General features: G+C 41.4%; 1 protein-coding gene across 1 annotated transcript in view; it reads left to right on the top strand.

Annotated features, from left to right (window-relative positions):
• Nucleotides 1-21,780, top strand: part of LOC110575939 (transmembrane 9 superfamily member 2-like) — a 77,748-nt gene that overhangs the window by 28,822 nt on the left and 27,146 nt on the right. Inside the window, exons 7-12 of the mRNA XM_044911915.1 lie at nt 2,807-2,918; nt 15,835-15,914; nt 18,765-18,873; nt 19,574-19,706; nt 20,732-20,851; nt 21,053-21,110. Of these exons, the coding sequence (XP_044767850.1) occupies nt 2,807-2,918; nt 15,835-15,914; nt 18,765-18,873; nt 19,574-19,706; nt 20,732-20,851; nt 21,053-21,110 (612 nt within the window). The remainder of the gene's footprint in view (nt 1-2,806; nt 2,919-15,834; nt 15,915-18,764; nt 18,874-19,573; nt 19,707-20,731; nt 20,852-21,052; nt 21,111-21,780) is intronic.

Raw genomic sequence — 21,780 nt, 5'->3', positions numbered from 1 at the left:
ATCTATTCCAGTCCTTTGGCAGACCATGGGACTCTGTTTTTAAAATATATTTAGGATCCACCCCTTCTCATCACCTCCACCGCTATCATCTGGTCCAAGACATCATTACATCTCACCTGCCTGATGGCAACACCCTCACCGGTCTCCCGGTGCCATCCTTGTTTCCCAGCAGTCTGTTCTCAATACAGCGTGCAGAGCATTCCTTTTGAAATGTCAGCTCATGTCAATCCTCTGCTCAGAATCTTCCAGTGACTTCCCATCTCACTTAGAGTAAAGGCTCAAGTTTTGAAAATGGCCTAGAAGGCCTTATGCAACCCATATGTAAGGCTGGTGGTTTAAAATAGGCCTTTTACATTGATTGGAGATCTTAATATACCTTTTGCTGCATGATCTCTCTCATATGAAATGCAGGTATTTCCTGGGCTGGATTCAAGGGCCATACTTAAACATACTTAAACAGTAAACCTTGATATGCGTTATCATTTGGTAATGTAATGTTTTTCCTGTAGATGTTAAGTTTTTATTGGTAGCCTTAACAGTGATCATTTAATTCATAGCTGTTTTATTTTATTTAAAAATTTTTTTTGAAGTAGGCTCCTAGTGTGGAGCCCAACACAGGGCTTGAACTCACGACCCTGAGATCAAGACCTGAGCCGAGATTAAGAGTCAGACATTTAATTGACTGAGCCACCCAGGTGCCCCCATTCATAGCTGTTTTAAAATATATTTTGGCAGGGCGCCTGGGTGGCTCAGCCGTTAAGCGTCTGCCTTCGACCCCGGTCGTGATCCCAGGGTCCTGGGATCGAGCCCCACATCAGGCTCCCTGCTCCGCGGGAAGCCTGCTTCTCCCTCTCCCCCTGCTTGTTTTCCCTCTCTCGCTGTCTCTCTCTGTCAAATAAATAAAATAAAATCTTTAAAAAAAAAATAAAAAAAATAAAATATATTTTGGCTTTAAATAGAATTCACCCTACAAACACTTAGTAAGGGCATATCATATGCCAGACACTAGGGTTACAAAAATGAATAGGAAGAGGGGCATGTCAATAACCCCCCTCAATTGTGAGTGAATGGTTTAATTGTGTATATACATGTAGAAATAACCATCCCATAAGGATTGCATATTGTCCTTTACACAGAAGCCAAGGGATAATTTGTATGTTGAGTAAATAATTCAAAAGGGAAGCGCCACTGTTTCTCCTTTGATTTTTCTCTCTCCCTTTTATTCCTCTTTTCTTTTTCTTTTTTTTTTTTTAAAGATTTTATTTATTCATTTGAGACACAGAGATACAGAGAGAGAGAGAGCATGAGCAGTGGGAGAGGCAGAGGGAGAGGGAGAAGCAGACTCCCGGCTGAGCCAGGAGCCCGATGTGGGGCTCGATCCCAGGACCCTGGGATCATGACCTGAGCTGAAGGCAGACGCTTAACCATCTGAGCCACCCAGGCGCCCCTTCTTTTATTTTTCAAGTAATATTACAGTCTCTTTATTCCTGACCAGGCACTTGTTAGCTTCATCAGTCCTTAAGTTTAGTTTCACACTTCTTTAGTTTTTGCTTTCCATCTTCTATTTTTTATAATCATCTTTTTCAAATACAAAAGGTTTGCATAGATTGTCCTCACTACCTTTCATCACTAAGCATCTCATTTTACACACAGTAGGCCCTCAGATCTCTGGCTGCTTATAAATATGATTTCAAAACCTATTTGGTTTTCTAAGCCTACAGCTAAGAATACAAGACAGGTTGTTTAATATATTGGAGAGGGGTGAGATGAAAGATGAGAAATAAAGCCATTTGCTAATAGAAGGACTTTAAAAAATCTATCCACAGCCAAAGAGAAGGTTCTTTTTTTTTTTTTTTTAAAGATTTTATCTATTTATTTGAGAGAGAGAATGAGAGAGAGCACGAGAGGGAAGAGGGTCAGAGGGAGAAGCAGACCCCCCGCTGAGCAGGGAGCCCAATGTGGGACTCGATCCCGGGACTCCAGGATCATGACCTGAGCCGAAGGCAGTCGCTTAACCAACTGAGCCACCCAGGCGCCCGAGAAGGTTCTTTTTTTTTTTTTGAGATTTTATTTTTAAGTAATCTCTACATCCAACATGGGGCTTGAGCTTACAACTCCGAGATCAAGAGTTGCATGCTCTACTGACTGAGCCAGCCAGGCTCAGGAGAAGAACCATGAGAAGGTTCTTAGGGTGATATGTTTTCCCCTGCTATCCGAAAGTAGAGTGTTCCTATGAAAGCTTTTGGAAGCAATTGCCATTAACTTACATGGAAAAATTTGTGAGCGTTCCCAGACCCTCCAAATCGCCTCTCTCAGGCTTTTCTGATACCTTAAGACACATCTTGCTAATGGATGCACAAAGTAAACCGAGATAAAGCACAGATGCTCACAGACCCAGTTCAAAGCATTGGTGGCTTGATGTCAAAATGCTGTGTGGTTCCCAGGGAAGGGGCTGGGTGGCGCCATGCTCACTGCTGGGGTGCGAGCTGCCTTTATTATGGCTCCCTGCAAAAGCGATGCTGAATCCTCTTTTTGATTTTTCATAAAAGTGAAAATCCTCTTTGCATTTCTTTCAGTTAGTTCGTGAAAACAGGCACTAATGTAGGTCTTTTGTTAAAGCGAAGTGGCATAAAGTGAGCTTCGGAAAAGCAGGGCAATTTGAGTGTTGGGAACATTTAGAAACAAAAGTATTTTAAGTATTTTTTCAGTCTGCTATTGTTATATGCCCGAATAGCCGTGAATCGGCAATTTACAGTGGCGGTTTGGTGTAAAAATTCCTTTCCCTTCCTCCCCGCCCTTTTCTTAGCTATAAGCATTCGGATGAAAACCACCTAACTTGTAATGGACCCCCTATGGAAATTCCTGGAGAACATACAGATAAGTTGAGTGTCACCTACACTTACTCTGTGAGATTTGAAGTAAGTATTCCATGCCATCATCTTGCTTTTGTTCCAAATCAAGTATATAAATATCATATACTTCCTTAATAGTAAAGCCTTAATTTTCATCATCAAAGTTTTATAACACAGCTAAGAGTCCAGGAAAGTAGGTTAAGTTCTTTATATTAAAACCAGTCAGAGGACAATCGTGAAAGGAATTCTGTATTAAATCTCCCACATTTCAGGTACTGTGTCAGATAACTTACTTTTTCTTACTTTACGTGGAGGTTTAAAAGAAGTATGTGGGAAACCAGAGGGGTGTCACCTGCGGTTGGCAGGCTGGCAGGCTGCTCAAGTGGGACCTTAAAGGAAGAGTATGTTGTGGAAGAGACAGAGTATCATGTACTGAAAAGAACATCCTTTTTTTTTTTTTTTTTTTTTTAAAAAAAAAAAAAAGATTTTATTTATTTGAGAGAGAGAAAGGGGGAGCGGGGGCAGAGGGAGACAGAGAGGCTCAATCCCACGACCCTGAGATCATGACCTGAGCCAAAATCAAGAGTCAGATGCTTAACTGATTGAGCCACCCAGGCACCCCGAATAGAAATTCCTTATTGGGCTCAGACTGACCTGTGGTTCAAATTGAGGCTTGGCCACTTACTAGCCGGTGTGAGCTTAGGTAAGTCATGTGATCTCAGGCTCAATTTTTTTTCCTCATGTCATTTCATCCTCATTTTCAGAATATGTAAAGACCTTAGCATGACACAGAGTAGGTCCCCAACATATGGCATTCATTATTGTTTCTACATCTGTCATTTTTCTTTTGTAAGTAGCTGTTTTTATGAAGTGGTATGTATTTTGGGAAGCTAGATAGATATACAGACTATTAACATTCTGGTGAATAATCTATCAGCTCTCTGATGCCCATGTTTCCCAAAGGTTTTTCTGGAAACTCGTTGCTTCATATTTTATTTATTTTTGCTTTGTATTTTCAAAAGTGTTATGTGAAAAAGGGATTCTATGACAAGGTTACTTTGGATAATGCTAAGTTAAACAATGTTAAAACAATGGCATCAAGAGTACTCATTATGTTAAAAAGCACTGTGAATATTCAGAAGATGATTATGATACATGGTATTTCATAGACCATGGCAGAACTCATGGGGTTATAATGTTCTGTAGAATATATCAGGGAAACACTGCATGTGGTACCAAAAAATATGCAACTTTGTACAAATGAGGTATTACATGTGCTATTTTCACTCCATGTGTACATAGAGTCACATCCTTCCTTTTATTTACTGCCTAATACATTTATTTTTTAAATTTTTTAAAAAGATTTTATTTATTTATTTGAGAGAGAGTGAACGAAAAAGCATGAGCAGGGGCAGAGGGAGAGGAAGGAGCAGACTCCCTGCCGAGCAGGGAGCCCGATGCAGGGCTCGATCCCAGGACCCTGGGATCATGACCTGAGCTGAAGGCAGACACTTAACGACTGAGCCACCCAAGTGCCCCAAGAATTTTTTTTAAGATTTCATTTTTATTTCAGAGAGGGGTGGGGTGGGAAGGGGCAGAGGGAGAGGGAGAGTTTCAAGCAGACTCTGTGCTGAGCGCGGAGCCCCACGTGGGGCTTGATCCCACGACCCTGAGATCATGACCTGAGCCGAAATCAAGAGTTGGACGCTTAACCCACTGTGCTACCTAGATGCCCCTACTACACATAACGTGTAGGCCATAGTTGATTTACTTAGTGTACTTTTGAAAAGAATGACCCAAATGTCTAATTTTTAATTACTATAAATAATGCTTTAATGAACATTCTTACTTATTTTCTTCTGTGATTATCTCCTAAAGTTAAATTCCTAGCAGTAGGATTATTTAGGTAAAAGGGTGTACATATTTTGATAACACATTGCCAAATTCTTGTCCAGACAAGTTGCTGGGGCTGAGGATCTGCTGTTCCCTCACACACTCAGCAGTACTAGGTTTTTGTCAATTTTTAAAAATCTTGCTTCAGAATTTTAATTCTGTGACTATACCAAAGGAAGATTGATTCATACTAAGCAAACTCCTAAGGGTCCAATGTATAAACCAGAATACCAATTTATTAATTTACATGGAGAAATATAAATGCCAAGCAGACCACGCCATTCATGTTAGCTGGTTAGCACATCTGCCTGTTATAATGATATGTGAGAAAGCAAATAGAAATAGAATAGAATAAATAGAAAGTTTCTTGGTGAGCATAGGACCCCAGAGCAAAGGGAAATGGCTATTAAAAGATGATATTCATGGCATTCTAGTGCTCTGCTTGCCCATGGACCAAATGTTTATATTCATGGGTTAGGAACTCAGCCCTGCAAAGTATTAGAGGTGCTTCACCAAAAGATTAACTTTGGGGCTTTCCTTTTCTTTTTAATTTTTTTTTTAAAGATTTTATTTATTTGTTTGACAGAGAGAGACACAGCGAGAGAGGGAACACAAGCAGGGGGAGGGGGAGAGGGAGAAGCAGGCCTCCCGCTGAGCAGGGAGCCCAATGCGGGACTCGATCCCAGGACCCTGGGATCATGACCTGAGCCGAAGGCAGACTCTTAACGACTGAGCCACCCAGGCACCCCTGGGGCTTTCCTTTTACAGGGAAAACCTTTTATGACTATATAGATCTGTGCATTTCTCTTTTTAGTTTTTTTTAAAGACTATATCTCATATTTTTGATTCTGCTTTGATCATCCTTGATTTCGTATAAAAGGCTTATTTCTTAAAGCTTTAGATGTGCTTTCTTGAGACCAAACCCTAATCACATTATTTGGGATTAGGTCTCAAATTTCTTCAAATATTTACAAATTGTGCTCAGTTTGTGTCATGTCTATAGGTGGCCTGACAGCCATTACAACATGATTTTTCCTAATCTCATTCTGAGAGCAATTCCAGGTTGGGGATGCCTTGCTTTTGTCCCTATGTATCACTTATGTGGTTATATCCATTTCATAAATGAGGATACTGAAGCCCAGTGAGGTGAACTAATTTTCTCAGGGTCATAGCTGGCCGGAGGTGGAGGTGATATTCAAATTCAGATCTGTCTGGCCCCCAGACTCAGCTTTTCTACTCTACTCTTCTGGCTTTCTTTATTAAAGCTCTGTTATATTTTCTGTCCACAGAGTTACTGTGAAGAAAATGAGAACCGTTTATGTTAGAAATGTGTATGTGTATACTTTGGATCATCCAGCTAGAGGTCAGGATTACTTGATCCTACATCCTGCTGTTCACCCAAAGTACAGTTGGTAAAAACAGTCAATTTACTAGTCCAATAAGTATAGTCCAGTCAGCCGTCTGATCTCTGGATGAAATGCAGAAGTGTAATCTGGGGGAAGGAATGAAATACACCCTAAAGAAATTAAAATAACCTTTCCCCAGTGATTGAGAATATTATTCAGAGTCTAAGCTACTATCAGAAGTTGATCAAAGAATTGAAGCCCTTCTACATATTTATCTCTTATTCATCAGCTGTTAAAAATTTAAACGTGGCCAGTGGGTGGGGGGGCTTCTGGCTGGCTCAGTTGGTAGAGCAGGTGACTCTTAATCTCAGGGTCGTGAGTTCAAGCCCCATGTTGGGTGTGGAGCCTACTTAAAAATTAAAAAAAAAATTAAATGTAGGAACTTTTATGTTTACAGTAAAAGCCAAGGGAGAACACCTCTAAATTGAAGTTCAGATTCATATCAGGAGTCTCATTTGGGGTTATGGCTCAACCCCTGTTTCTTAACAGGTCTCCATCCTGGAAACTCTTCCAGGAGAGGGAATTATCTTCCTCTCCCATTGAAGCTCATTTAGGGTGCTTAGAAGGCCCTTGGCTTCAAGAAGTGGCACAATGGAAAGAACCACACATGTCTGCGTTTGAATTCTGGCTCTGACATGTACCAACTGTGTGAACTTAGATAGGTTACTCTGTGCCTATTTTTCCTAATCTGTAAAATGGGCATAAAAATCATCACCTCTGGTGATTACTATCAGAGATATGTGAGCTAACATAAAACATTTAGCATGGGGCCTAGCCTGTAGTAGACATACAATATTTCCTATTCCTTCTTGTGGATACAGGAGCACGTGATTCATAAGTGTCTCACACAACAGTAGCTCATGCATGCAGTGAGCACACCAAGCCACAATATTTTTGATCTGAACACCAGAACATTGCTGTTGTAGGTGGGGGAGGGTGTCAGGAGGAGTGGTGGTGTATAGCTCTGGTGCTGTTCATTTTATTGTCTTTAGTTGAAAAATGCCATTTTTTTAACCCCGTGACAATGATACACATCAACATTTCCCAAAGTGCATTCCCTAGAACACTAGTCAAACAAGTTTGGAAAATGCTACTTTCTACTACTTCCTTTTTTAGCTTCACAAAGCACATTAGTAAAATATTTAAAAGTCTCCTAGGGTGCCTGGGTGTCTTGGTCAGTTAAGCATCTGCCTTTGGCTCAGGTCATGATCCCAGGGTCCTGGGATCGAGTACCGCATCAGGCTCCCTGCCCAATGGGGAGCCTGCTTTTTCCTCTCACTCTGCCCCTCCTGCCTGCTCATGCTTTCTCTTTTGCTTGCTCTTGCTCTCTCTCAAATAAATAAAATCCTTATAAAAAGAAGTCTCCTAATAAAGAAACATTTTGACTGAGTCTAACCCAGCATTTTACAGCTACAGTTGGCTCTGGAGTACTCTTCTGGAGTATAATTTATGTTACATCGTGGATATCACTTTGGGTATCCCAAGTGTACATGGTTGTTGCATCTTGGAGTAGCTCACAAAATCTTATTGAACCCATAACACAGCTTGAACTTTCAGAGGACAAATAAGAAGCAAAGCTTCATACATTGGTAACTGTAATATAAAATAAACTGCATTATGGCTTATGAAAGATTTTGTCAACTCACTGGGTTGACATCATCATTTGTTGAAATGCTTCAGTGGTAATGACTATTTGAAGTGGAATTTGAATTTGAAAACCACTATTTTTCACCCTCAGGTTAAATAATTGATTCAGGTCAATGTTATCAGTGGATGTTAAAATTGGAGGTGAATGAGTATTGGGGAAACTGGTTACTCTCACAGTGGCAAAGTTCACCCCACAGATGACTTGCTAATTGCAAATGGGAAAATATAAAACTGAGTGGACAAGGAAGTAAGTGAACATGAGTTCATACCAGTATCTCGGACTTAATCCAGTACTGCAGTGTTCAGGCTAGCCCTCTCCCCTTGCTCACTGGTAACTTCTTTCTCTGACACTGAGAAACCTGGCCCTTATCGTCTACACTACATTGACTTATTTGTTCAACCCTAGCATACATGTAATGTCAGCACTGATAACCTATACCCCTGTGAGAGACACATTTATTAACTAGAATGCCATGTTTGTATAGCACTTATTTTGGTAAAGAAATACCTTGTGTTCTTTTATCTTGTACCAAGTCTTTGAAATCCAGCATATATGTTACACTTGCAGCTCATCTCACTTAGGACCAGCCACATTTCAGGTGCTGAATAGGCACCTGAAATGTGGGGGAGAGGGGCTGCCATCTTGGCAAAGATCTAACCCTCCACATTTCCTGGGAGTTTCCCCTTTGGTCTGTGCTTCTGCATGTTTTCCCTCTTTTTGTTGCCTCTCACTCCCAGTACAGAAGATCCCACGAGGTCCTGTGACATGGATTGATTCCAGGCCCTTGGCTGGGTGAACCACACTGTCTTACCCTCGTACAGACTGTGGAAGCCTTCCATGTACCTCTGGTACACACAGTCATTCTCGGGGGCAGTGGGGGAGGGGTCCGCACAATCCTGACACAGGGATGGAGCCAGGGGACATGGACAGGAAGCCAAACTTCATGCATATGTCAAGCCACTTACAGATGTCAGTGCCATGCAGCAGCTGGGGCTCCTCAGCCACCTGGGTTGTGACCTCCCTCCTCCTGGCCTTCCTCTATCACCTTAGACCTCCTTGTACCTCCTCTACAGCCACCTGCAAGCTGCTGTTTGGAAGCAGAGCCCATGGTCATTGGCTGAGATTGTGGGCCTGAGCCCCTGCTCAGGCAGCTACTAGCTACAGAAAGGTCCAGAGGCAATATAATTTTTAGTTAAAAAAAATTCTGTCTTTTTGGTTTTTTAGTTAAGCATCTTGGGCACTTTATGTTTGCAGAAAATGATTCCCAAATGGGTATAGGTTGGGAGTTTATATAACAAATTTGTTCAGAAGTTATTGAAGGACAGGTCATAAAGATTAACATTGGAGTAAAGACCTTTTTTTTTTTTTTTTTTTAAAGATTTTATTTATTTATTTGACAGAGAGAGGCAGTGAGAGAGGGAACATAAGCAGGGGGAGTGGGAGAGGGAGAAGCAGGCTTCCCGCGGAGCAGGGAGCCCGATGCGGGGCTCGATCCCAGGACCCTGAGATCATGACCTGAGCCGAAGGCAGACGCTTAACGACTGAGCCACCCAGGCGCCCCGGAGTAAAGACTTTTCATTCGTCCATTTATGTGACAAATATTTATCGAGTGCCTATTATATGCCTGGCATGGGAATTTTTATAAAGTACTTACTTTAACTTCATTTCTCACAATAGTCCTCTGAAAGCAGGTACTATTTTAAATCTCCATTTTATAGAAAATAAAACTGAGACTCATAGAGGGAAAGTCACTTGCCCAAAGGATTATAGTAAAGGATTATAAACCAAGATTAGTCTGACTAGAGAGTCCAGGCTCTTAATGCAGCCTCTAAAATACACGGTGTGACTTTAAAATGGTGGGTGAATTGTCCAGGAAGGCTTTGTGAGAGAGGGACCTTGAGCTGGGCTTCTAAGGATGCTGCATGTGATTTGGATGGAAGGGACAGAGGTGTGTGAAGCATTATGGGAAGGCCAATGGACTGAGTTAAGAGAGCCGGATTTTGGGAATTTGGCGAGGAGCTGGGGTAGGGCTTTCTGGGTAAGATTGTACATGGTGTATGTGGAGAACAGCAAACAAACGTCCAATTGAAACAAAATTGTTTTCCTTTGCTTATCCATTCATCAAAGGACATTAAATGCACTTTATGTGCCAGGCGTTAGGTGCTAGGGTTTATAAAGGCCAAAGAGATTCAGTCTAACACTCTAGACTTTAATAGTTTATATAGTATTGGTAGAAAGGTTAGAAAGATAGACATAGGCCAGATTTTGAATGGCCTTGAGTGCCATGCTAAGGTATTTCTATTCACAGTACTTTTATTTCAGAAACTTACTGTTTTTATACCACCAACCAAACGTTTTTAAAAAGGTTTCATTCTAATCCCAGTACTCTTAGCTATGTATATGAGTTATATAAGTTTTATTTGTGGGCTAGCCTGGGACCCTAGCCACATTTATAGCATTGTTGTTTTTTTTTCCCTCCAAAATATATTCTTGATTTGTAGGCAGCATGGGCCACTAACTGAATTGAGAAGCAGAAAATTTTGGTATTTTGGTTCTAGCTTGCCTCAAACTCATACTGTGACCTTGAGCAAGTTCATTTGCCTCTCTGGACGTCAGTTTCCCCAAAATAAAATGAGAGAGTTGAAACAGATGAGTAGTTCTTAACCCTATCACATCGATGTCCTCTTTTATTTATTTATTTAAAAGATTTTATTTATTTGAGAGAGAGACAGCACGTGTGTGCGTGTGGGGGTGGGGTGGGATGGGGGAGGGGCAAGTAGACTGTGCTGAGCTCGGAGCCCCACGTGGGGGCTCAATTCCACAACCCTGAGATCATGACCTGAGCTGAAACCAAGAGTCAGACACGCTCAACCGACTGAGCCTTATTTTATTTTTAAAGATTTTATTTATTTATTTGACAGAGAGAGAGATAGCAAGAGCAGGAACACAAGCAGGGGGAGAGGGAGAAGCAGGCTTCCTGTGGAGCAGGGAGCCCGATGCGGGGGCTCGATCCCAGGACCCTGGGATCATGACCTGAGCTGAAGGCAGACGCTTAACAACTGAGGCACTCAGCGCCCCCTATTTTAATATCAAATGTTTTTGCAGCCTCCCTTTACTGTGAATTCACATTTATAGATACTAGATGATTAAAACTGTACGCGTAGTTTCAATAAACATCAGTATAACACCCTAACTATAATATAAAATAAAAAGAAAATAACTTTTAATAAAATAACATGTAGTTCAGTATATATTTCAGCCCGTCAGATGCATGCACCATTGTGTATAATCACTGTAAATGTGACAGCTGTGGATGCAGATGAAGATGAGAATATTGTACATAGGTAGCTCAAGTACCCCATATTTCCAAATGATGGCATGATTTTCTGAAATGTTTTTTCTTTTAAGATTTTATTTATTTGGGGCGCCTGGGTGGCTCAGTTGGTTAAGCGACTGCCTTCGGCTCAGGTCATGATCCTGGAGTCCTGGGATCGAGTCCCACATCGGGCTCCCAGCTCAGCGGCGAGCCTGCTTCTCCCTCTGACCTTCTCCCCTCTCATGCTGTTTCTCTCTCGCTCTCTAATACATAAATAAATAAAATCTTTAAAAAAAAAGATTTTATTTATTTATTTGACAGAGAGAGAGACAGCGAGAGAGGGAACACAAGCAGGGGGAGTGGGAGAGGGAGAAGCAGGCTTCCTGTGGAGCAGGGAGCCCGATGCGGGGCTCGATCCCAGGATCCTGGGATCATGACCTGAGCCGAAGGCAGACACTTAACCGTCTGAGCCACCCAGGCACCCGATTTTCTGAAATGTTGATCAATTTTGGTAAAGTTTCAAACCAGGGGCACCTGGCTCGCTCAGTCGGTTAAGCGTCTGCCTTCGGCTCAGGTCACGATCTCAGGGTCCTGGGATCGAGTCCCGCATTGGGCTTCTCGGGCTCCCTGCTCAGTGGGGAGCCTGCTTCTCCCTCTCCTTCTGCCTGCCGCTCCCCCGGCTTGTATGCTCGCTCTGTCAAATAAAAAGAAAAAAAAGTTTCAAACCGAACATAGTACTGTTTTCCCTCAATTTACATGGTAGTTGCAGTGCCCAAAAAAAGTCAGTGTTATTAAAAACGTGTAAAAGTACTTTATCTGTAAAATGGAATTAGAATCTAGGCACGGACCATAATCATTTTTAAAATTTTAAAATTTTTATTTTTTATTTTTTATTTTTTTTTTATTTTATTTTTTTTATTTATTTGACAGAGAGACAGATAGCGAGAGCAGGAACACAAGCAGGGGGAGTGGGAGAGGGAGAAGCAGGCTTCCCGCCAAGCAGGGAGCCCGATGCGGGGCTCGATCCCAGGACCCTGGGATCATGACCTGAGCCGAAGGCAGACGCTTAACGACTGAGCCACCCAGGCGCCCCTTAAAATTTTTATTTTTAAATGTTTATTTATTTGAGACAGAGAGCGCGCACACAAGCAGGGGAGAGAGGCAGAGGCAGAGGGAGAAGCAGGCTCCCCACTGAGCAGAGAGCCCGATGGAGAACTTGATTCCAGGACCCTGAGATCATGACCTGAACCGAAGGCAGACACTTGACCTACTGAGCCACCCAGGCGCCCCACAGATCATAATCATAAGCAGTCTTTCCCTCACACCATATTGGGTGGCGCATTTGGAAGTTTTTCTCAATTCCTTGTTGTGTTGGTTGGTCTCCCAGTGCGCTGTAGACGTCTGGCGTTCTATGCTGCTAACACCAGAAGCATCCCTACACATTTTCATTCTGCCCCCTAGGGGGCGCTGCTCCCCGTGTTGAAAACATCTGGCCTAGAAGAAGCCCTCGTTGTCTGCCCATTTGATTCTTGGAGCCCCTGCCTGAGTATTTATTGAGTGAGATCCATCGTGGGATACTGTGTCAGGACTCAAGAAGTCCTGTGTGTGTTTCTACCTTTGCTTCTTGTGCCTCCAGTGTAAACAAAATTAAGGACTTGTTTTAGGAGAATTGCTGTGTCTTAGAAAAGACTTTGAAACGCTGGCATGGAAAGAAGCAGAATAACTCATTAGTTTTCAGTGGATTAAGGAAATAGGTTCCACCACTTAGTTATCTGTCTGCATTTGTCATTTTGTTCTCAAATGTGCCTTAGGATTTTTAAATAGTTTCTTATTTTCTTAGGGAAGAGTAATATGTGTTATAGTCTATTATTTCCAGCAGATGGCAATGTTTGGTGCAAAAACCATTAGGTTTAACAACTGCAGATTTTTCTAGGCTCTCTTTGTAAAATCCAAACTTCATGGCGCATATTTGAAAGTATCTCTCCGTTTTGAAAGACTTGATATGAGTTAACTTGCTTAAGGCAAGGGATAGGCTGGTGAAGAAGATGCCTGTAATTCAAATTTTTACAAATTAAGTCACATTTTACTATAGAAACAATATTTTAATAGAATGGCTAAGATATATGCTTTTATGCAATGAATATTTATCCCTTGATTTGTCTAAAAATTCTGATTTCCTTATAGATTTTATTTTATTTTCTTAAAGTTTTTATTCATTTGAGAGAAAGCACAAGCAGGTGGAACAGTAGGCAGAGGGAGAGGGAGAAGCAGGTCCCCTGCTGAACAGGGAGCCCGATGCAGAACTCGATCCCAGGACCCTGGGATCATGACATGAGCCGAAGGCAGACGCTTAACCCACTGAGCCACCTAGGTGCTCCTCCTTATAGGTTTTACATAATAATTTATTTCGAAACAGTTTCAGACTACAGAAAGATTGCCAGAACGCTACAAAGAACCCCCATAGTCTCTTTAATCTCAGACGCCCCAATTGTTACTATTTTACTCATTTGCTGCATTGTTCACCCTTATCTGTGTGTCCATTAGCCTTAGTCTTTCTCTGAATCTTTGGAGAGCTAGGTGTTCCATCACCCCTAAACACTCTGGAGTCTTTCCCCCAAACAAGATCACTTTCCTACTGGCATAGCATATCACTAGCATAGAACCCTCCAAATCAGGAATCTGCACTGGTATCACATTACCATCCGGTTCACATCCATCCATTCAAATGTTGCCAGCTGGCCAAACAATGTCACTTTTTCCCTTCGTGGTTTGAGATCTTATCCAGGAGTATGTGTTGTTTAGTTTGTGATCTCCAATCCAGACTGGTTCTTCTGTCTTTCTCTGTCTTCCACAGCCTTGAAATTTTTATAGAGTAAGGACTTTACAATCTGCAGGATGACCATTAATCTGGGTCTGTCTGATGGTTCTTTATGAGCAGGCTCAGGCCGTACACTGTAGGCAGAGATTATACAGCGGAAGTGATGCTGCACGTTAGGAGGCATGTGATGTCAACCTGCTTCGTCACTGGTGATGTTAACCATGATCTCCTAGTCATCAGGTTTTAGTTAAAATCAACTTGAATTAAAACCCAATTAAAATCTGTCCTTTGGATTTTTAAAAATTTTTTTTAAGTAGGCTCCACACCCAATGTGGGGCTCGAACTCACAACACTGAGATCAAGAGTCGCATGCATGTTCTACCAACTGAACCAACCAGGTGCCCCTTGGGTTTTTGTTTTTTAAAACAGTACATATTAGGGGCACCTGGCTGGCTCAGTCCATAGAGCATGCAATTCTTGATCTCAGGGTCGTGAGTTCAAGCCCCCCATTGGGCGTGGGGCCTACTTGTTAAAAAAAAAAAAAAAAAAAAAGCAGTGCACATTGAGTCTCTCCATACTCCAACTCTAAACTTCAGAAAAAACACCTAACAAACACCCACTTTTATTTTATTTTTAAATTTAAATTCAATTAATTAACATAATGCATTATTGGTTTCAGAGGTAGAGGTCAGTGATTCATCAGTCTTATATAACACCCAGTGCTCATTCCATCACGTGCCCTCCTTAATGCCCATCACCCAGTTAGTCCGCCCCCGAACCCTCCTCCCCTGCAGCATCCCTCAGTTTGTTTCCTAGAGTTAAGAGTCTCTTATGGTTTGTCTCCCTCTCTGATTTTGTCTTACAAACACTCAGTTTTAAATAATAAGTCATTTCAAACATTACTTGGTCAATTTGTACCAGCATTTTCCCTTTGTTAAGAGCATGTTATTGATTTGAGGGGTGATTACTCTGAATTAATGGTGTGTTTATTGGGGGTTACCAGTTAAGATCTTCATCTACTGGGGATATTTTGTAAGAAAGCTACTGACAATTTGAGTTTGATCACACATCAACAGAAACAGCTTGATTGGTAATTGTATTTTCTTGTGGTTTATTCAGTATTGAAAATTACAATATTTGAAAACATCTTTTATAAACTTGTTGCTACTACATCTCAAAATACTTAACGTATAAAAATGTAGGGGTGCCTGGTTGGCTCAGTCGGAAGAGCATGGGACTCTTGATCTCGGGGTTGTGAATTTGAGCCCCACGTTGGGTGTAGAGATTACTTTAAGCAAATAGTCTGTTTTATTGTTTTAATTTTTATTTATTTGAGAGAGAGAATGCACAAGTACGAGGAGGGGCAGAGGGACAAGCAGACTCCCTGCTGAGTGTGGAGCCCAACTCGGAGCTCAATCCCAGGACCCTGAGATCATGACCTGAGCCGAAGTCAGAAGCTTAATTGACTGAGTCACCCAGGTGCCCCTAGATGGTCTGTTTTTAAAAAAGGTTGCTACTTCTGGTGAACAGCATCAGGCTAAAATTTCTTTCTTTCTAGTCCCTTTCTGAAATGAAGAAGAATGTCAGTTAATAAGATAAAAATGCCAGGGTACATCTCATTATTCCATGAAGTTAGTAGTGAAGAGATTGAGAAAAAAAGGTTGCTACTTCTGGTGAACAGCAGCAGGCTAAAATTACTTTCTAGTCCCTTTCTGAAATGAAGAAGAATGTCAGTTAATAAAAATAAGATAAAAATGCCAGGGTACATCTCATTATTCCATGAAGTTAGTAGTGAAGAGATTGAGAAAGTACATGCAGAATAACTTTGTTTGTCTTAGGATTATAACCAGCAAAAGGTCAGTGAAAGTTTGGTCATATTATTGTATATTTTTGTTTTTTAGGAAAACAAAAGCATCAAGTGGGCATCTAGATGGGATTATATTTTGGAGTCCATGCCTCATACCAACATTCAGTGGTTTAGGTAAGTACTTTAGTTTTATTTTTAAATTCATTTATTTTTTTTAGTAATCTCTACCCCCAATGTGGGGCTTGAACTCATGACCCTGAGATCAAGAGTCGCATGCTCTTCCAACTGAGCCAGCCAGGCACCCCTACGTAAGTACTTTATGAAACAAAGAATACATAGCTTAAGGGGGGGATGTAAATATATATTTGTATTACATATACATATATATATATTTTTAAAGATTTTATTTATTTTAGAGAGAGCACGAGCAGGGGGAGGGGCAAAGCGAAAGGGAGAGAGAATGTGAAGCAGACCCCCCACTGAGCATGAAGCCCAGGGCAGGGCTCAATCCCAGGACCCCAAGATCATGACCTGAGCCCACATCAAGAGTCGGAGGCTTAACCGACCGAGCTGCCCAGGTGCCCCGATACATACATATTTTTAAAAATTATTTTGTTACCAGAGATGGTCTTGGGTGACATTTTTTCTTCTCTGTGGCTAGTTTCCCTTCTCAAGGGGACGTTCCCTCAGCAGGTCAGATAATGGAGAGGACTGTGTGGAGGTCAGATCTTGAGTGAAGGGCCGCTCATTCCACTGGTGTTCTTTCTAGTCTCTGTTAGGTGGCCGGGCACTCTGCTGGCCTCTGAGACAGTGTGAGGGAGGCACACAGGCTTCTGCTCCCGTGAAGCTTACTACGTTCTAGTGGATTCAGGTGAAACTGCTTGATTCCTCAGGAATCTTTAACAGGGCCAAACCACAGAGTTAGAAGTTTCAACCTGAGACGGAGGGATGGACCAGCTGAGAATGTGATGATTGGGCATGACTGTGGTAAAGTGCTGAGGGAGGGGTAAGGTGTTAGCTCATTTTGGAGTGGAAGAAGACTATAAAAGTAAAAATGAGGGCGCCTGGGTGGCTCAGTTGGTTGAGCGACTGCCTTTGGCTCAGGTCATGATCCTGGAGTCCCGGGATCGAGTCCCGCATCGGGCTCCCTGCTCGGCAGGGAGCCTGCTTCTCCCTCTGACCCTCTCCCCTCTCATGTGCTCTCTCTCTCTCATTCTCTCTCTCTCTCAAATAAATAAATAAAATCTTAAAAAAAAAAAAAAGTAAAAATGAAAGTGAGGAAAGGTGTGATTCTGAGTATGGTCTTTTGAGGTGATGATTTTCCTTATATTGCCATTGCCTTTAAAGTGAGAATAGCGGGGCACCTGGGTGGTGCAGTTAGTAAGTGTCTGACTCTTGGTTTCGGCTCAGGTCATGATCTCAGGGTCGTGAGATCGAGCCCCGCGTTGGGCTCCATACTCAGTGGGAGTCTGCTGGAGATTCTCTCTCTCCTTCTCCCTCTGCCCCTACCCCCTGCATGCACTCTCTCTCTCTCTAAATAAATCTTTTTTTAAAAAGTGAGAACAGCATCCCCCACTCCTGTTTTTCTAGACTTGTTCCTTCTTCTCTTCCTGCTCTCCCTCTTCCTCCTCTTCTTCATTATTATGATCATACCATAGCTTTTCCACAGAGTCTTTTGTTTGGGCAACTGTCCAGGTCCCATTTTGTTACACCTCCAGGAGTCTCTTCAGATAAAATTTATGTAAATGGTTTTTCCAAAGGGATTGTGAAAGCAAGGGGCCTCCGGATACACTGTGGGGGCTAATCTCTAGTAGTAGTGATATTTATAGCGTAATGAGGAATGTACTTTAGTTTCTGTCATGAGCTAATTTACTTACGACATTTAATAGACATTTTAGACATCAATCATCTTTTAAAAAATTTTTAATTGAAGTATAGTTGACATACAATATTATTAGTTTCAGGTGTACAACATAGTGATTTGACAGTCCTGTACTTTACGAAATGCTCACCATGATAGGTGTAGTTACCCCCTGTTACCATATACAGTTATTACAGTATTATTGACAATATTCCCTGTGCTGTACCTTTCATTCCCAGGGCTGGCTGGCTGGCTGGCTTATTTATTTATATCAAAAAGTCTAGTCGACACACAATGTTACATTAGTTTCAGGTGTACAACATGGTGATTCAGCAAGTCTGTACGTTCTGCTGTGCTCCCCACAAGTGTGGCTGCCCTCTGTCCCCATACAGCACCGTTACAATACCATTCACGACATCCGCTATGCTGTGCCTTCCATCCCTGTGACTTACTCATTCCATAAACTGGAAGCCTGCACCTCCCACTCCCCTTCACCTATTTTGCCCATCCCCCCACCACCTCCCCTCTGGCAGCCATAGACATCAATCATCTTATTGGCATCTTTTTAAAACAGTGCTGGTCTTTTCATAGATTCTGGTGAAACTTTGTTGACGTGTCTGGGTTTGGCTGGGTGGTAGGATGGCAGAGGTACTGGTTTTGATTTGGGGATAATTTTTACGTTTTAGTTTAAGTAACAGTAAGAGCTCGTAGGTAAGTTGTCCATGGGGTCATTACCCTGAAGCTCACAGAATGATAAAAAGACTACAACCTTGGTTTATCAGCTAAGAAGTCAGTCAGCCATTAGTTCAACCTCGATTCCTGAACTTTCGTTCTCAGTGCCATGCTCTGGAACTGAGTTTCTGTTACTGATCTTATTTACTTCTCCTTGCTTCTTTTTGGGAATGTACTCTTAAATTCTAAAATCACCTTAAGAATAGTGTTGCTTCTATTGCTTTGTTTGTAATGCACTTTTTGTGGTAGAGCTTTAAGTTCATTTAATATACTGATGTATTCAGCATTTGATCTAAGTTTAACCTTGGAAAACTGATCAACATAAAGATAATTTGCATGTCTTTCTTTTATACATACACACATTTTCTTTCACTGTTCAAATAAGGAGCTTGAGATTTAACTTCTCTTTTTTTCTTCCTTAAATTTTCTAGTATTATGAATTCCTTTGTTATCGTTCTCTTCTTGTCTGGGATGGTGGCTATGATTCTATTAAGAACTCTCCATAGAGATATTATCAGATACAATCAGACGAATTTTTCTGTAAGTAAAAATGCACATATTTGATTCAGTACATATTTGAATGCCTACGCTGCCCAGTTGTCAATGTTATATTTGTACTTAGAGTATAAAATACCTTGAAAACAGCACATTTTCGATGTTTAGTCGTTTTGCCCATTATACCAAATCAGAAGTTATGGGGTTGTGTAGATTTTTAAAAAGTACAAGTAAGTTTATTAGAGAAGTATTTGTTATCAACTCTGGTTCTATTCCTTTTTATGTTTCTGAACTTTCAGGGTATTATTATTTAAGGTTTTCATTAATTTGGAGCATGAGATAAATGTACCAAACATTGCCAAATGCTATCATTTAGGTTAAATTTAGTTTTATCTCATTTATACTATTTTGACTCTTATAATCATTTGCGTATTGGTGAATTTTAAATGTCTATAAAATTGGTTGAATTCCTTCTGTATGTCAAATGATTTTGCTTTCTTCATGGAATTAAGCCAGGTGTGTGCCCTATATGATGAACACATTCCCTCCAGTGCAAACCTTGGAGTAAGGGAGCAACTTATTTTACGACAGGATCACGTACCTTCCAGAGACCCACTGTATCCAAAATGAGCTATTGGTTTCCAGTTAATCTGTCTTTAGAGTAAAATTCATTTTCGTCTACCTTTCAGAGTTTCGGTAACTTTCTGTCATAGTGTGTGTTTACCAAAGACTTTCTTATGTGCAGGAAGAGGCCCAGGAGGACTTCGGTTGGAAGCTGGTTCATGGGGATGTATTCAGACCTCCAAGGAATAGAATGCTGCTCTCAGCTTTCCTGGGTCAAGGAACACAAGTTTTGATTATGACGTTTATTACCTTATGTGAGTAGGCTCAGATCAATAGGTGTCATCTTAAACATTCTTAGTCAACTGCTGACCTATGTTAAATTTTGATCCATGTGCACAAAAGGACTTTGAAAATACCCTGAAGTTTAAGAAAATGATGTTTTCTAGTACTTACATTTCCATCTTCTCAAATTAAGGAGAGGAGTCTGAATATGTTCCTATGTCAAGGACCTTTCATGGCTTCTTCAGTTCTGAATAATTTATTGTAATGTCCAATACATATATTCCTCGCTTTGCAAAATAGATGCTTTCTTGAAAATCAGCATGTGGGTAGAAGCATATTTAATACGTGGACTAAGGGAATTCATAATTAGCCACTAGCATTTTGAAATGCTATGGCAAGCCTAGGCGCTGGTCTTTAAATGTATAAACACAATGGCATCTTTAGTAGTCTTTCAATGGCTGATAAACCCTGGCTGCCTTCATTTATAAAGTAAAAAATGGAGCTTGTCAATTTTTGATAGCCAGAGTGTTGATTTTCGTAAACAAAGCTGCTGTTAAAAAAAAAAAAAAAAAAAAGGAAGGCTTATTAGGTGTTTCACGTGTCAATGATAATTTCAAAATTCAGCTCTTAAGGTTATATTTTCCTGAGACCAAGTCTTGCTTTGATTTTTTTATTCCTCACCTTGAATAAAGGGAAGCAGAAGGAAATTTTTGTGGGGAAAAATGAGTTGCTGTTTAGGGCGTGATCCTGGAGTAGGGAAGGGGGATTTAGTTTGTTTAATTTTGATTTAAGCAGTGAGATTAAAGACTAGACCACACTTGGAAACTGATTTCATGTGCCCAGTATTGAAAATCACACCTTTTCGTTAAGAAAAAAATTGTCATTAGCTAAGTGAATAACAGTCATTCACAGTGTCACTTAAGTACTCACACCGCAGAATTTCCTCATGTGCTGTTACCCATAATGTGTCTTAATAAGCAGGTCTTTATTATAAAGTCTTGCATGCTTCTGGGGCTGTTATTGTCACTGCTTTGATATTTCTTTTTTGTACCTTTAGTTCTGGCTTGCTTTGGTTTTCTTTCCCCCGCCCATCGAGGGGCCTTGATGACCTGTGCCGTTGTGTTATGGGTCCTCCTGGGAACCCCTGCTGGATATGTGTCGGCTAGAATGTATAAGAGTAAGCATTGCAACTGTTACCATTTCAGTTAGTTGGTGTGTTAAACGTAGACATTAAGAGGCCGTAAAAGAAAACATTTAAAAATTGCATGGGGCATTTTAGCTGGCCTATCAAAATGTAACTGGGCCCTGGGTATAAAGTAGTTGAAAAGTGGACTAAATAAGTTGCTACAGTAACTATTTCTGTCTTTTCCTTCCTCAGCATTTAAAGGTGTTAACTGGAAGACAAATTTTTTGCTGACAGCACTATTATGTCCTGGGTTAGTATTGCTCGTTCTCTTTTCCCTACACAATTATACTCTTTCTTAGACTTGCTCTTGGAAACAAAATCACTGTACCCGATAATGAGGAGTAGAAAGGAGATGAGCGACCACTGTGTTTTCTGTAGCGCCAGCATTCTGTCTCTGTGGTATCTGCATTCCTTTCATCTTTTTGTACATCGTAACCTCTAGTACAAAGAGACAGCCATGGTGCCGCTGTATTCGATTTTGATCTTTGGTTTGGAAGCAGATTTCATAGATGCACATCTCAGTTATATAGCTTGCGTTATGTATCATGTTAGAATGGCAATTTCCGCTCTACCTTGTGTTGTTCCCCTTGTCACTGGCTTCCGGGATCCTTTCTTCCTGTCTCCCCTAGGTCCTGCGGTGTCATTCGTGACTGCAGCTCCCAGGTAGCATCATGGTCCCCGTGGGAGTGGGCGGGGCTGTGCTGTGGCGGGCCAGTAGCTCCCTCCGCCCCCTCATTATAGAGATGTGGGGTTGGCGGCCAAGCCAGGGAGCAAGTGTTTGAGGTCACACGGGAAGTCGGTGACAGAGCCCAGGCTATACATAACTGAATGTCCCCCCGGCATCCCGTCCAGGGCTCTTCCCACAGAACCTCACTGATGAGGTGCTGACTCCCTTTGGGTTTCTTTCTTTCTTTCTTTTT

Source organism: Neomonachus schauinslandi, chromosome X (genome assembly GCF_002201575.2).
Source record: "Neomonachus schauinslandi chromosome X, ASM220157v2, whole genome shotgun sequence".
Lineage (NCBI taxonomy): Eukaryota > Metazoa > Chordata > Mammalia > Carnivora > Phocidae > Neomonachus > Neomonachus schauinslandi.
This window is presented reverse-complemented; position numbering and strand designations above follow the sequence as displayed.